Source organism: Pelecanus crispus, chromosome 8 (genome assembly GCF_030463565.1).
Source record: "Pelecanus crispus isolate bPelCri1 chromosome 8, bPelCri1.pri, whole genome shotgun sequence".
In the NCBI taxonomy this organism is placed as follows: domain Eukaryota; kingdom Metazoa; phylum Chordata; class Aves; order Pelecaniformes; family Pelecanidae; genus Pelecanus; species Pelecanus crispus.
In genome coordinates this window covers 14,233,489-14,248,684 of record NC_134650.1, presented here as the reverse complement: position 1 = coordinate 14,248,684, position 15,196 = coordinate 14,233,489, and the positions used below count along the sequence as shown (strand labels likewise).

At 36.5% G+C, this 15,196-nt stretch overlaps 1 protein-coding gene across 3 annotated transcripts in view; it reads left to right on the top strand.

Annotated features, from left to right (window-relative positions):
* Positions 1-15,196, top strand: part of GABRB2 (gamma-aminobutyric acid type A receptor subunit beta2) — a 163,680-nt gene that overhangs the window by 88,348 nt on the left and 60,136 nt on the right. For all 3 annotated transcript variants that reach the window (XM_075714932.1, XM_075714930.1, XM_075714931.1), the window contains exon 5: positions 5,793-5,875. In XM_075714932.1, the coding sequence (XP_075571047.1) occupies positions 5,793-5,875 (83 nt within the window). The remainder of the gene's footprint in view (positions 1-5,792; positions 5,876-15,196) is intronic.

The following is a 15,196-nucleotide window of genomic DNA, read 5'->3' as shown; positions in this document are numbered from 1 at the left end:
GTCATGGCTGAGTTTTGGACTCGGTGACAGGATAGTAGGCAATGCTGTTTAATTTAAAGAACAATTTAGAGACCTATATGCAGAAAGATATAGCAGAAAATTTGGCATCATTGAATAGAAATCTGCAGCAAAATTCTGATTCTTCTGAATCAGTATTCCTTTACCATGAAATAACAGGCAAATTCTCCAGTTTTCCATGACTTCCCAGTTGGCATGTAGATGGCACAACAAGCTATCCTTCAGCAGAGAAGTGCAGAGCTTCTTCCCAAGAAGGATCAGAGGCATATATATTTTGGTTTCCTCTTAAAAACCTTGTATGCTTCTTTTACCAACAATATAAACAACAGAACTTAATGAGGCTGAAGTTTCTGTATGTGTTCTAACTCCTCGTGTTTTATCAGCTACAAAAGTTTTTTCCTATCTTGTATTACATTTAGAAAATGCTTTAGCATCATATCCTCCTTATCCTTAACTTGTTTTATGGTTGTGCCTTCTAGCTTTAACAAATATACTTAATGCTTTCAGAGAGTACCTAACTATTCAAGGATTGCACGCAACAGAAACAAGGCGAAAATACCTACATGTCATTAGACAGTGAGTCCCAAATGGAGTAAGAAAAATGAGCTAAGTTGGAACTTAGGTTGGAATACTCATGAAACGTTGTGAAGTGGTATTAGAGGAGAGCATATCACAAATTCTGAGTATCCGCGGCATATAATTTCATCTCAAACTGAGACGCCAACATCAATAAAACAATTGCTATTTTTTCCTATAAAACTACACTGAGAAACTGTGTATGTAGTTTACAGTTGAAAGATTATAGCAGTCAGTAGCTGAATGTTCAGATTTAATGATGGACTTAAAGTGTCACTATTTTTTATCCTTTGCTAAAGCCAACTCTTAGCCTATGATCATACAAGGGAAACCTGTGTGAATAAGCAGAAGGAGGAAGAATTCTGTGAACTCTGTAATTAGCAATAAATCTATTTTAATTTAAAAGTTGATCTGTTAGTATGTCTAACAACCTTGACACATATGTCCAAATCCAGTATTATTGTTCAGGAGAGAGAGTTATCATATTACAGTTTTGGTCCCAGATTTCCACGTATTTGAAATTGGTTCTGCTGGCTGCTGCTGCCACCAATGTTTCCAACTGTCATGCAGCAGGACTGTTTCCAAGAAGCAGAAGCGGACAGTGGGTTTAGCTGCAGTACATCATTTCAGTAACTAATTTGGAGAGTTTGTGACTCCCAGTCAGTGTGTGCAAAGGATTCTTATGAAGTCCATGATAAAGAGATGCAGTCTGTTATAGAGCGCAGTATCCTTGCAAGCTCTTTGGATTGCTCCTGATATTGTTAATGGGGAGTCATAGTCTGCCTTCAGATATGCAAATCTGAAGCAGAATCTCACACTGCTTTTGACAGGATGTATGTGCACACACTTAAAGAAAGAATTAGTCTCTGTATTTTCCTGGGCATCAGCTCTGTCTTTGACTCAATAGGATCACAACCTGTCAGTGCTAGAGTTAAGGGAGTGTTACGTAGTTCTCGTATTACCACTCTACTCAGAGGAGCTATCTGAAATTGTCACCTTCTTGCTCATAATTTCTGTTGTGTCTGTAATCATGTAATTACAGGTCAGGGCTGCTTCCTTCCAGGACAGAGATAAGTTTTTGTTGCTGCTTATTCCCCATAGCTTTGCAGAGCTGCCGCAGCTCCAAGAGGGAATTGGACTCTGTCCATCTCCATATATCATTAGTATTGCTCTGCTGTCTTTTAGTGCTGTTTTTTCTTCACTGGTGATGTCAGAACTGTTTAAGTTGCTATTTTGAATTTCAAATTCCACTTGAACTTGTCAGAAGAGCAAAATCTATGGGATTTTGCAAAATTGTCCCCTACAAAGCACTGAAAAATAAGAACTATTTGCACCCTGGGATAGTATTTGTTACGGGTATTATTTTCTGCGTCACTTTAAGTTTGGAAGTGTTATAACAAAGTTCTTTATGGCTTCAACTTTGGCCTATGAAAGGAGCAGTGCCAATTTCCAGGTCTTATTTGAATTGTAGAACCTCCCCAAAGGTTTGAAGACAAGAGCAGAAGTAATAGTTTATCTGGATTATTTTGAATTATTGACAGCAAAATTTACTTTCCCTGCAAGTTAGTTGTTGTGCAGGTTTCTTTGCACTGTAACTATGTGCTTCAGGGTTGGGTTGTTTGGTTTTTTTTGGGGGCGGGGGAAGGGAAGGGAAGGGAAGGGAAGGGGGAGTGCTCCATAATCAGTCTACATTCAAAATATAGATCATAAAAAAGGAAGCTGAAGGATGGTTTGCATTGTTAGGAATCATAAAATATCACAAGGTTTCTCTCTCTTTAACAGCAGATGAAAAGATTAGTGCATGAGACAGTTCTGTAATGTGTTTCATTTCATATGGTGTTTCTCTGAGAGCGCTGTTATTCTGTTATCATCCCTAATGACAGTAATGTGTTGAGTCACAGGATTGTTGTCTAAAAGGTTTCACTTTTTCATTGTTTGTTCTCAAGGTTACATTATGCAAAATACAATGTTATATTTTGTGCACTAGTCCAGGCTGTATTTTTAATCCTTTTATGAAAATTGAAATAGCTCTGCTCTGGGGAAGAGGCTTTATGCCTGTTTCAAGTATTCCTAACTGCTATAATGAACCACTGTTTCTTCCTTTGTCTGAAAAGGTATAGGTCATGTGTCTTGACTTTAAAAGTATTCTAAAGCAGTGATTCTTGCATGGTCTTGCATTGATAATTTGGTTTAGCTATTCACCATGAATTGCAAACCACTAAGAATTATCAGAAGGTAGTTTTCTTGTTTAAATAATTTTGAAGATGAAAGAGAACTTTTCTACTTTGCCATAAATTTGAGAAAAGTCACGGTAAAAATATGAGGGAGGTAGAAAGAGAGGAAAGGATAGACTTGTTATTCTATTTCAATGGATTTGCATTATGGATAAGAATGAACAAGTGAGTTGAATTAAATACATTATTCAAAACTGCTGTTGTAGCTTGATTAAAACTCTGCTCTACCAATCATTGTCATTACTGTGCCACTGTTTTTTCTTTACTTTCTGATGAGGTAAGGCACTGTGTCTTTTAATGATTTGATAATGTTTCCCACAGAGCTTTTACTCTAGCTGGCTGCAGCCTTTGGCCCCTTTTGTGGTATTTGTTGCACCCAAAAATCCTACTGAAGATATGTCAGAATTGTGAGTCCTCAGCTCCACCATCAGTATGAACAGACAGTTTGCTGAGGATAGCACAGGTGTGGTTTTGTCTCTATGTTGAAGCTCCTGGTCTGGTAGACTCTGGTAGGAAGAATGTGTTTAGTGCAGAGAAAGATATTAGAAAACTTAGTAGTCGACCAGGTTAGTATTTACCGTGATTCTTTTGTGCACTTAAACCTTGGCTGTAAATATATGCTCCTGCCTTTTCCTCTGTGAACTACTGAAATTCTTTTAAAACCCATGACTATAATATACACATAGATATGGAAATACTGAGGGTATTAAACACAACAAAACAACAAACCTCCTCACCAAAAAAACTAACCAAGCAAAAAACATGAGCTGCAATTTTTTTTCTGGTCTGACTCCACCTTTCCTGAAGTTTTCCCCAAAATAATCAATCTTACATTGATACTGAAATAGGGCAATTTCTTTTATTTTCCTCCAAATTTTAAAATAAGGAACCAGGTATGAACTGCCGAGAGTTTGTTTGGGGTTTTTTTAAACAATATATGCTGCTGTTTGCTCCATTTGCATTTGCTATCAACAAACATATATTCCTCAGCAGTCTGGTTTTGTTAAAAGCTGGAAGACTTCCATTGAGGGGAGCAAAAGGATTCTCTTCCCCTGCTTTTGTTCACTTCAGGAAGCTTTCTTCTGAAGCATCTGTGGTGACCCACAGTGATTGAAAACAGTGTATTTTCAAAAGCAATTCTGTGACTACCCATGTACCGACTGAAGAAAGAAGTTAGAACTTAGAAAGAACTTGTCTAGAGTGACAAGAAAGAGGTAGGAGTTACTAAGTGTTTATAGGAATAACTTGCCCCTGCTTTAGTTCTCTTTTCTTTGAAGAAATTTGCAGGGATGGTTTTTTCGTTTTGGGGTTTTTTTTTCTTTTCTGGAAATGACAGTAAGGCATTGTTAGATAGGACAGTAAGGATACTAATGAAAAGACTGTATAGCTTCAACATTTCTTAAGTGCCTTGTGGAAAGAATTGCTGGAGTCAATTTTGAGTGAATTTTGAGCCTCTCTCAGGCAATTGTAATTTTCTGCTTCTAATGAACTCTTATTAGGTATTTAAGGAGAAAGAACGAGGTCCATCAAATGAAAGAGTTCTCTGTCTTGTTGTCAGATCGAAAAATGTAAAAAGTTTTTTAAACAGTTATTGAACAGTCTAAATATCTACTACGAAACTCTCATACAGGGGGACAGGATTTTGGTAAGAAAACTGTTGGTAACCCAGTCTCTCATGAATGCCCTGGAAAGATGTAGCTGCTGATCCTGTCAGGTGACATGGTGTTTGCATAGAATCATGTGCTGTAGTCACTCCATTTCTCCACTTGGGTCCCATTTTGGAGGCACACCCACATCATTCTGGATTTTATGATTTGAGCTAAATCATTTGGTCAACCTTCAGCTCAAAGAAAGCTTGTACTGTTGGCTGCTGTGCAGTGCTCTTGTTTTTCTACTGGTGTGGAAGCAGATTCCCCAGATGCAGTTGGGCAGTCAGCTGTACTTAACACACAGGAGAAAAGCCTTGTTACTCTGGAGAGTCTGTATAAATCACCAGGCTCTAGGAGTTGTAGGAGAAGGGCTCTTATCAGTTAGAGGGAGAGTGAGGAAAGGCTAGAGACCTCTCAGGTTATGCACTAAATCCACACCTGGTCTTATGTGGAGTATGTGCGGGGCATACTATTTTGACTGTTGACAGATTCCAAATTGCAATATTTTTTAATTACTACAAAGTTATATAGCTTGCTCTCAGAGGAAAAAAAAAACAAACATTAAGAATTGGGTTTTGTCTACGCATTAAGAAGACTTGATGGGAGCACAGTTAATAAAATGCTACTGAGAATTGTGCCTTGGTTCATATTCAGCTCAGGGTCATGTTTGTTCGTGAGGTTTATCAGCAAAAGATTTATTGACAGTACAGATGTTTCTTTCGACATCTAAAAGGCATGCTTGACACACATTAATGTTAGGTTTGATGAAATCTAGAGGCACAAATATGGTCTAAATGTTTTGTGAAAATGGTCCTGAAAATGTTTGCTTTCTAAGGTGAAGATAAAATACTACTTCATTTACAGAGCACTGTTGAACAGAAGAAGAACTAAGTTTCATGAAGGGATTAGGGTATTAACCCAGGATATGAAATGTGTGTCTTTCTCTGTTCTTTAGATTTCCTCTGCCACCTTTCTTTGAGCCTCTCCTTTTTGGCTTCAAGTTCTCCACTATAAAATGAAAGAAATGCTGCTATCCTACTTCATGCTTCATTTTGTCAGGATAAATTGGTTAATTATCATTAAAGCTTACTGTACTGTGATAATGGTGTGTAAAGGGGAAGCTCTCTTCTCACCCACCAGACTGGCATAACCCTCTTAGAACAGCATTAGTTACAAGTAAGTGGCAGACACGGTAGTTCAGTAAAAATAGGCAAGAGCACCGATTATGTAGAAATATATTTTCTTCTTTCAACTATGTGTGATCAAGGAAAGATTGAACAAGACACGTTAACAAGCTCTTCTGTCTCCTATTTAGAATTACAACAACAGCTGCTTGTATGATGGACCTACGGAGATACCCGCTGGATGAGCAGAACTGCACGCTGGAGATTGAGAGTTGTAAGTACTTCTGCAAATCCTACTTATTCTGTAGTCAACTGCTTCAGGGTTTTTATTTCTGTCTTTTTTTTTTTTTCTTTTTCTTTTTTAACATGCTACTAACCTAATTGTCTTTCTGTCTGATGATATTCAGATCCTTGTAAACACATGCAAGAAAAATAGCTTTCCAGGTGGAGTAATAATTTGTGGCATAAGGATTAGCAAAAACTATTCTGTGTTTTGATGGACAATTTACAGCTTTAAAAGTCTCATTCAAATGCCTTGTTGGAGTTCATGTGAGGAGCACGAGGATTATTATCAGCTCTTTATCCTCCTTTACTGCTGAACTGTGTGGCAGCTTGTTTCCATTTATAAATGACAGCAAGCAGTTAGAATTGTCCTTGAAATAAGTGTTTTGTGAGTTTCTTTTTCTAACCCCTGTGCTGTAGTTAAACGTTCAATGCATGCAACACAGTCTGTTATATATACTGATTTAATAGCTGGTGTGTCTATCAATCTTTCTATATAGATAAAACTTGTGTTGTGAAGCAAAATTTCAAATCTCTTTTCACTGGAAAATCTTCAGGGAATCGAAGTACATCAAAGAAAAAACAATTCGTGATCACTTTTATAAAGACAATATTGTAAGCATGCATTATTTGGCACTCTAATTAAGATCATATCAGCACTTTCAAGATACCTGTCCTCAGTAGAACCATAGGTAATTTAGCTGGGGTCATTAATAAAGTTGAATGTGGCAAGCAAAATGGAAATTAATGGCATGTTTTAAGATACAGTACACAAAAGTATGTGCATTTTTAAAGTAACTTCTGTATTATAAAAGATTATGTGTGCACTGAGGTATGAAATGACAGTAGCTAGTGCTGCAGTCTGGTAAGAACCTGGTACAGCTGAGCTTATTTCTCCTATTCAGGAGGAGAAAGAAATGTCCAGGTTCCTTTCATTTTAGTGTAATTTTAAAGATATGCCAAAATCTTTTCCTGAATTAAATTTGTGGCACTGCTGTCTGAAATAATTTACACGCATGAAATAAGCAAATGACTCTATCATTAAAGTTCACCCCTTCCCTGTGCTGAAATACACAAACAGCAAATGTGATGATGGACTTCACTCTTTTGAGAATGGATAAAATCTTGGTTGTGGGTTTGTTTTTTGGTGTGGGTGGTTTTTGGTTTGGTTTTTTTTTTTTACAGTTTGTTATAGAATTTCTACAGATAGCATTTGATTAAAAATTTCGTACCTGCAGCCTTTTACCAGTATAGTAGGCTGATTTTAATGTGCGAGAAAACTGCTGGCATAACTGGATTCAGGTTTACAGAGATTTTTACTGAGAATGTGGCTTGCTATGCCATTGTATTTTAACTGTTGTTGTAGCAAGGACCTGGCATTTTTCTTTTTTCCAATTGTGTGTGTAAGGTGGAAAGCTGGAGAGTCAGAGGACATCCTTTCTCTCTATTTACAGAGTTGTTTAAACAGTCAATAAAGTCTTGCCATCCCTCTGCATTGCTGAGATGCCTGAATCTTCTTAGGATTCACAAACTAGGTATCTCCTACCTATCATGCTTGCAGGACCCACTCTGGGAAATATTCCCAGGAAATTCCTCCCAGGTCAGTCCTTATAGAAAATTATGTCCCTGCTTTTCAGTGAGAGCACTTGTTCTCATTCAGACTGAGAATGTGGGACCTCTAGGTTGAAATTTCTCTTTCATCTGATTTGGAGTAGACGTTTGAAACCAGATCAGCTATCTTTCAAAAAACCAACCTGGAAAACAGGGTATTGAGCTCCGGAAATTGTTGTTCTGCTTGGTATGAAGAGCACAGTACTCATTGTACCATAGAAAAGGTAGGAGTTTAATTTACCATAGCAGTTAAGATGCTTGTAGGAGAGCTCCTTTGTGGATCTATTAGCTCTGTTACAGCATCACAAAAGTAAAATGGATTTAAATCAGGATACTGTATGTAGCTAGCCTGTCTTTCATTGCAGTAACAAGAGCCATTATAGAATGTGGATAGAAGTAATACTTGAACTGTGTTTTGAAACACTTTCATGCTGCTTTAGAAAATTATTGCTCTTTATGTATGTCATTCTGTTCAGGTAAAAACCTGAGTCTGTCTAATCTTTAAATTGCTTCAGACAAAAATGCTGGTAGGTAGAGAGAGTAAGATTGAAAGTGACTTTCTGAGTCGTTCAGTGCAGGCACTCAAGTCATAATGACTTCTTTAAACTGGTTAAGTTGCATGCTAAAAGTACCTTGGTTTCTTGCCCCACTGATCCTGTTGGATGTCTGTTTCACCACTGCTCTCTTGTGATGGTTAGAAATTCTCTAAACTCTACCCCAGGTGTTTTCATGGCTATGAAGGCATGCAGTTATACTCACTGCTTGTGTCAACAATTTTTTTTTTTTTTTTTTTTTCAGTTTCCCCAGTCCTGCTGGGACCTTCATAATACATTTAAAGAAAGTGGTCATAGTTTCTTATAGGCTTCATTTCATGAAACCAAATTTGCCAGTCTCTCAGCTTTCTCATACAAGAGTATGTTAAGAGAAATGCAGAACTAGCTAATGCTAGTTCTTCATTAGGAATAACTAGTACCATAAACAGTATCTCAGATGAAAACTCTATTACACTATGGCATTAATCCTGCCCTTTTTCCAAGAACCACCTTTGCCTTTCTTCACAACTGCATAACTTTCACAGATAAGAAGTCCTTCCTGGAACGGTACAGCAAGGTCTTTCCTTTCGTCACTCATTTTTCCAGCAGCGGGTTCTAGCTTTTGGTAGAATTTTTTTTTTGTATGATACTAAGAACACATGACCTGGCATTTCATAACACTGTTCACATAAATCAATGTTCTTAATATTGCTACACTCCTCAAGGTTATCCAGTTCTTGCTATAGTTGTTCCTATCATCCTTTGTCTTAACAGTGCCTGCAGGTTTTGTTTCATTAGAAATGTCATTAACACGTAAATTCTAAAGAATATTAATGCCAAGAAGGAAGAGCTTTGCTTATAATCATTCTTTGTACTGAGCATGATCTATTATTTCAGTGCAGTACAATTTCCTACACATCTTTTACGTATCTTTACTAATTGTATATTCTTAGACAGTCCTATATCAAATGTTTTAGTAAAGTCCAAGTTAGATATACTTTGTTTAAAAAAGGAGTTATTGTCTAGCCAGATTCTTTGAGTTAAGTCGTAATAGATTTTTATCACATTTCCATACATGTTAATGTCTCTAATGTCCTTCCATTCTTTCTCTGCTTCCTCCTTCCTTTCCTCCACTAATCCTGTTATTGATGCCAGAGTTGATTGTCTTCTTAGCTGCCTGGGTTACTTTTTTCCATGTGTCATTGTATTTACTGATATTTGTGGCAAATACCAAATTTTTGTTAACCTAGATTTGCATAAATCTAGATTAATTTGCAGATAGAAATTATGGTGGAAAAGGGTTGTATGTAAAATACAACAAATGAAGTGGGCTAAGTGGTATCATCTATTAAGATACAAGAAACAGCATATTTCCTATTTCAGTTTAAGGCAGTGTTAGTGAGAATAGATGATGAAAGTGTAAGAGAAGACTGTTCACCATTAGTTCAAAGAATATCTGTTTTGAGAACTGAAATACTATTTTTTCATGTGTAGCTAGTTACATTTTTTGCTTTGCTCATCCTTAAAGGCTAGAAACATGTTGAATATTTGGTTTCGCTGTGATGCTTCTAAACCTGTAGGCCGTATTTTTCAAGGGGGTCTAATCTGAGCTATTGTTTCTCCCTTTCTTTTGTTATTTCCCAACACACTGAATAGCAGGGTTATAATACCAGAGGGAAATCAATTTTCCTGTGTATTCATTTCTTAGTTTCCCAACTTACAGGCAACAGAGAGCTTTTTCCTTTTTAGTTGAATATTGACTTGACTCAGTAAAATACCTCTCCTTTCTCCTCCGTACCTCTACCACTGCAGTACGTATTACTGAGTTTCTGATGATGATCTAGAATAATTCTGTTTCTCTGCTGTTTCCTGCCTCTCTGGAGTTGGAACTGTTGAAAAGAAAGCCTTAGCTAATCAACCATAAAACTAGTGGGAGCTCAAAGGCAATAAGAAGTACAAGGGAGTTTGAAGAATACTTCATATTCATATAAACAAATAAAATATCATATTGCATATCCTCTAGCATAACAGAGAGAAATGATTGTGATTCTTTTGAATATTTTTAAATGTAATAATTCAAGATTCATCTGGTACAGTTGGACTTTTGTCCATGTCAATTATGTGGTGCCACATAAAGACATAAATTCACTTCAAATTCCGTCTTATTTCATAATGTGTTTGGCATAGCTATATTTATGTTATACTGAGGTATAATTCAGAACTCCCTGCCTTGTGACAGTGATTTTTTCTTTTTTTTTTTTTTCTCATTTCTTTGTTACTGTGGAACAAACAAGAACGCATTGAGTTTCTCTTTAAAATTTAAATTTAAAATATTCTCAGAAACATTATCCATAGGGTATTAAAGATGTGGCATTAAAGAAGTGCATTAAAGCCCTGCTGTCTGAAGCCTTAACAAACAGGGAGCTTGCTGCTCAGACGTACTGACCAGGGAAAAAGGGCAGAGTCATAATATCACCCACAGACGGGGAGGAAGGACTGTTTTGCAGATGAATGAGAAATAATTGTTTTCAGGATATTTCATTTATATAACAACCTGGGATGTTTGGATCAGAAATCATTAGATTTTTTTTTTTTTCCATTTCATGGCAAAAAGGTCACAGAAGCACACTAAGATAAGTTTAAAACTTTCATTTGATAACAGAATCTAGAAAAAGCCAGAAAGAACAGAGGCGAAAGAATATTGTTCCTCCCAGTGGCAGTGCAGCCCAGTATCAAACACTTTCTAATCAGATCATCTGAAAGCTCATCAACAAGAGAAACAGAAGTCATCTTTGTGTGCTCAAGGTGACTTTACAAGCACATTTATGGCACTGAAAAGAAATCAAAGATGCCTTTTGCTGAAGCTTTGAGTGCTTTGCAGATGGCTGCTCTGGCCATTGATCAAAGCTATAATCAGGTCACACAGGACAAATGGTAGAACTCCAGGAGCCGACCAGGCAAGGCTTTTCTGGGTTAGAGGCAAATGTGCTTGATGGCTGGCAAGAGACTCTGCCGATCCCCAGGGAGTGGGGCGTTCAGCAAAGGAGGATACCATGGGAACGTCTCACTTCCAAGAATTACACAGTACATGGAAAGCTAAATACATGACTTTCGGGCCACTGAAGGTTAGAATTTTAATAGTGGTTCACTTCTAACCCCTTCCCCCCTCCCCCTGCCTTTCCATTTATCAAGTTTAGCATGTGTCCTGTCCCCTTTGTCCCTTCAGATAAGTCAGTTACGCATAGTGGCTCTTATACAGGGAGGATATTCCTCTGTCAGTAGAGGTTGACCTTATCAGAGTGCCCCTTTTTCTTCCTTGTTCATCATCTATATGTTCAGAAGTCTTAATTTGGGTTCTATGACAATTCAACCTGTACAGCACTTTGGGGGAAAGAGACATAGATTAACAAGCAGTGATGAATTCCACCTCTGTACCTACAATCTGTCCATTTTAGCAACATCACCTTACAGCGTGGCTGCCTTGGGACAGGTACTTCATTCTTTATTTGTCCTTAGTAATTTAATCTCAAGTATGTCGAGAAGAGAAGAGGTATAATTTCAGTGGCATAATGCGCACTGGCAATGAACAGGAAATTCTTGACTCCTCTTCAGTGTGTAGATAGAATGTTTCACTAAGGGCTAAAAAAACCCCAACAGTAGATGATTCTTCTGGCTAACCTGAAGAGGGGAAGGACATTTAGACTAACCGTCAGCGCATATGAGCGGGGCAGGTTGTATACAAGTGAACCAGTGTTTGTAAGGTTTTGATTCCCACCTTCCCCCAGGGACTTTGGTCAGGCTTTCAGAACTCAATTAATATCCAAGATATATTACCCTACAGGTAGGCAATAAGGAATTATATTCCTTATTTTTTTTATATCTCAGTGCATCTTTGCAGGAGCCTACATCTTGGAAGCTCTCATAACACAAACAAGATGATGTACTGTTTGCAAATGAGCAAAGAATTATACAGAAACTCTGTGACGGCTTCTTAATGCTTTGAAGCAACCTGGAGTTAAATTTAAACAGGAATCCAAGATGCTAATATCCAATCTCTGCTTATCAGCACCAGACTATAGGCAATGTAGATTTTTATAGAGAAATTCATAGCTTCAAGCTCTTTTTTTTTTTTTTAAAATCATTCTACAGTTGAATATGGAGAATATATAGAATCAGAAATATATAGAGACAAAATGCAAATGCTTTTAAAACTTCTAAAGCATTTTGCCTTTTATATCCAGTCTAAGCTAGAGTACATTTTTCCTTATTGGACATAACCCCACCTTTTATCAAGGGATTATTGGAAACTAAAGGGGCCCAATTTGAAGAGTCCACAGTCAGAAAGTACCAGATTCATTTGCTAAAGTTTTGGGGAAAGGCTAATGTCCATGAAGGCATCTCTGATGCTGTAGAAAGATGCCCTCCAAGAAAAAAGAATATATTGCTAACAATTACTCTGATAATCTTATATGCAATAAATTATGTGGAAGTGTGGAAAGCTGATGGGCCGGCACTTTACAGTTCTCTTTCCAGAAGGTATGGATTTCACAAAATAATATTCCTTTTTTTTTTTTTTTTTCTTTTACTCAACTGAGTAGTAGGATTTCTGTTATAACTTCTCATACTTTAGGCAAATCTTTTTCTGTAAGTCTAGTGTTCTTTTTCAAATACCTTGTAACTGATGATTTCTTCAAGAAAAATAAGTATTTACAAGTGCTTTTGGAAAGGACATCTGTGGTACCATTACAAATCTTAGGTCTATATAGTATGTGATCTGAGATTATAGTTTATTATTTTCCTTGGAGTACATTTTATTTTTTCTAATTAGAAGTTGGCTGTACTTAAAATAGTTTAAAGCCTTGATTCAGTCACTAGGCAATTCAGGCAAAATCTTTGGTGTATGTTGAGTCTTTCAGTAATATTCACTGCTCTGCTAAGTTCTCCTATTTTGGTTTAGGCACAAAAGCAATTGCTTTTAGTTGAGCAGTAGCTTGTTCACCTGTGATTTTTCACTTGCTGCCTGATGCTTCCAAGTGTTGGACCTGATCATTATTAACTGTAGAATCACAGTTGAAACTACACAGATCTCCCAAAGGGGCAGAAAAAATATGCCTAGTGCTGGCATGCATCGTCTTCCTGACAGCAAAAGGTCATGTTACATCAGAGGCTGTTGTTCCTGGTAATAAGTAGCCATTGTTTTGAAGTGGCAATACCAGTAATTTTCTGATCACTGGGTTAAGGTGGCAGTACTTCTTGAGTTTGGCCTAATGACACATTAATTGTCATAATTTTTTCTATCATTTTGACAGCTGTAGGTTATGTTACAGCTTTTATGGACTTTTGTGAGTTTTATTGGCATTGGGTTCATAACAGCTAACATACTTGACTTTGCAGTGAGATGTGAAAATAATTCTTTCCCTCCCCCTTTCTCTTTTTTAACCAACAGAACCATTACTGACATACAATGTTTTGCTTCCTTGTCATGCGTGGCTTACTTGGATTGCAGAGTTTAGTGCTAAATGAAGGTTATTTGGGACCTAGTGGTATGATGTAAATAACAAAGTGCTATTTGTAAATAATGCACTTACTCCAACCTCTGTCAAAAAAACTTGGTGTGGCAGTTGTCTCACAGATAGAAATGGTAATGCATAACAACTGTATTATTTTTTTTGTGGAAGAATGAAATGTTTCAGCATTTGTATGAAGTGCTAAGTCCACTTCCAGTTTTCAAGCTGTTTTTTTCTTTAGATGTGTCCAATTAATGATGAACTGAGAATATCCATCAGGCTTTCTGCGAGGAGCAAACTTCAAATATATATTCAATATATGACTTTAGTCTATGCTTTTTTAAAAAAACATACAATCTACATTTTTTTTGACAGGAGTTTTATTCAACTAAATCCATGTCTCATTACAAAACTAAAATACTTTATGGCAAATTCAAAGGTACTACAATTTATCTAACTTCCTGTTCATACCAGAAGACATTGAATGTGGAAAGTTTTATGTAAATAAATAATCCTCAGTGGTTTCTTTCTCCATTCCCATGCAAGTTGTCATTTTACTTTACGTTCACAGATTTAGAGAAATGCTCCTTCACTTTGCAATTCATATATACTATGGATTTCAGAGGAGAAAAAGTTAAGATTGTTTTTCCTTTGAGGAGAGAAGACCATGCTTTCTTCTCTCAAGGAAAAGAAAATTACTGAGTGAAATTACTGTGCCCACATGTTAGGTCTCAAGTTGTCTTTTGAAGGTAAGTCAAAATGAGAGGAGGGATTTAAAACAAAACAAAAACTTCTAAAGGTTAGGTTCTTCTTTTAAGATTATTTTTTTTTAAATCATTGTAAATGATGAAAATGGCACTAAAATCTAATAACAGTTTATCCTCTATAGTATCATTTTACTTAAGTAGTCAATTATCTTTTTCAAAATAAAATAATTTTTCCAACACGGTACACCTTTTATGAAATAGTAATGTTTATCAGATGCTGGAATCACTTGACCTCAGGTCTTAGGCTTTAGAAAGCAACAGAGACAGTGATTATCTTGCAGTGATCACATACATGTGAAAAGAATTTAAATATGTTTCTGCAGTCATTTTATTTCCTAAGATTTTTTTCCTAAGGTTTTTTTCCAAGCATCTCTCTCACTGTTCTACAGAAAATAAGTATCAATTCATTTTCATTGTGAGAAATCAAAATACACTCCATTGATTCACCTTTTGCCTATTGATCAAATTATATTCAGTTCCTGATGTCTTTTGGAGACAAAGAAACAAAGAGTAGTCAGTTGAGAAACTCCTGAAGAAGTAGCTAATGGCCAAACCCCCTTTGTCTGATGGTTCTTCCCCAAGGAAATAGTTCCAAAATGTTGACCCTTTAACTCTCCAAAAATAGTTTATTAACTATTTATCCCTAATTTTAAGGGCTGAGAAAAACATTTGTCTGGATACATTAGCTTTTGGAATTTAAATAATAAGCAGCACTGTATGTGGCTTCAGATATTCTTTCACTCATCAGGATGTTTCAGCAATGAGAAGTATTTTTCTTGGGTAGCTGTAATTGTTCTTCATTCACCAAATTAGATTATATCCATTTAAAGAATGCATTTATTAATTTTTTTTAGATGAGTGTTCAAAACATCTAGGAACAGGAAGGCATTTGTTT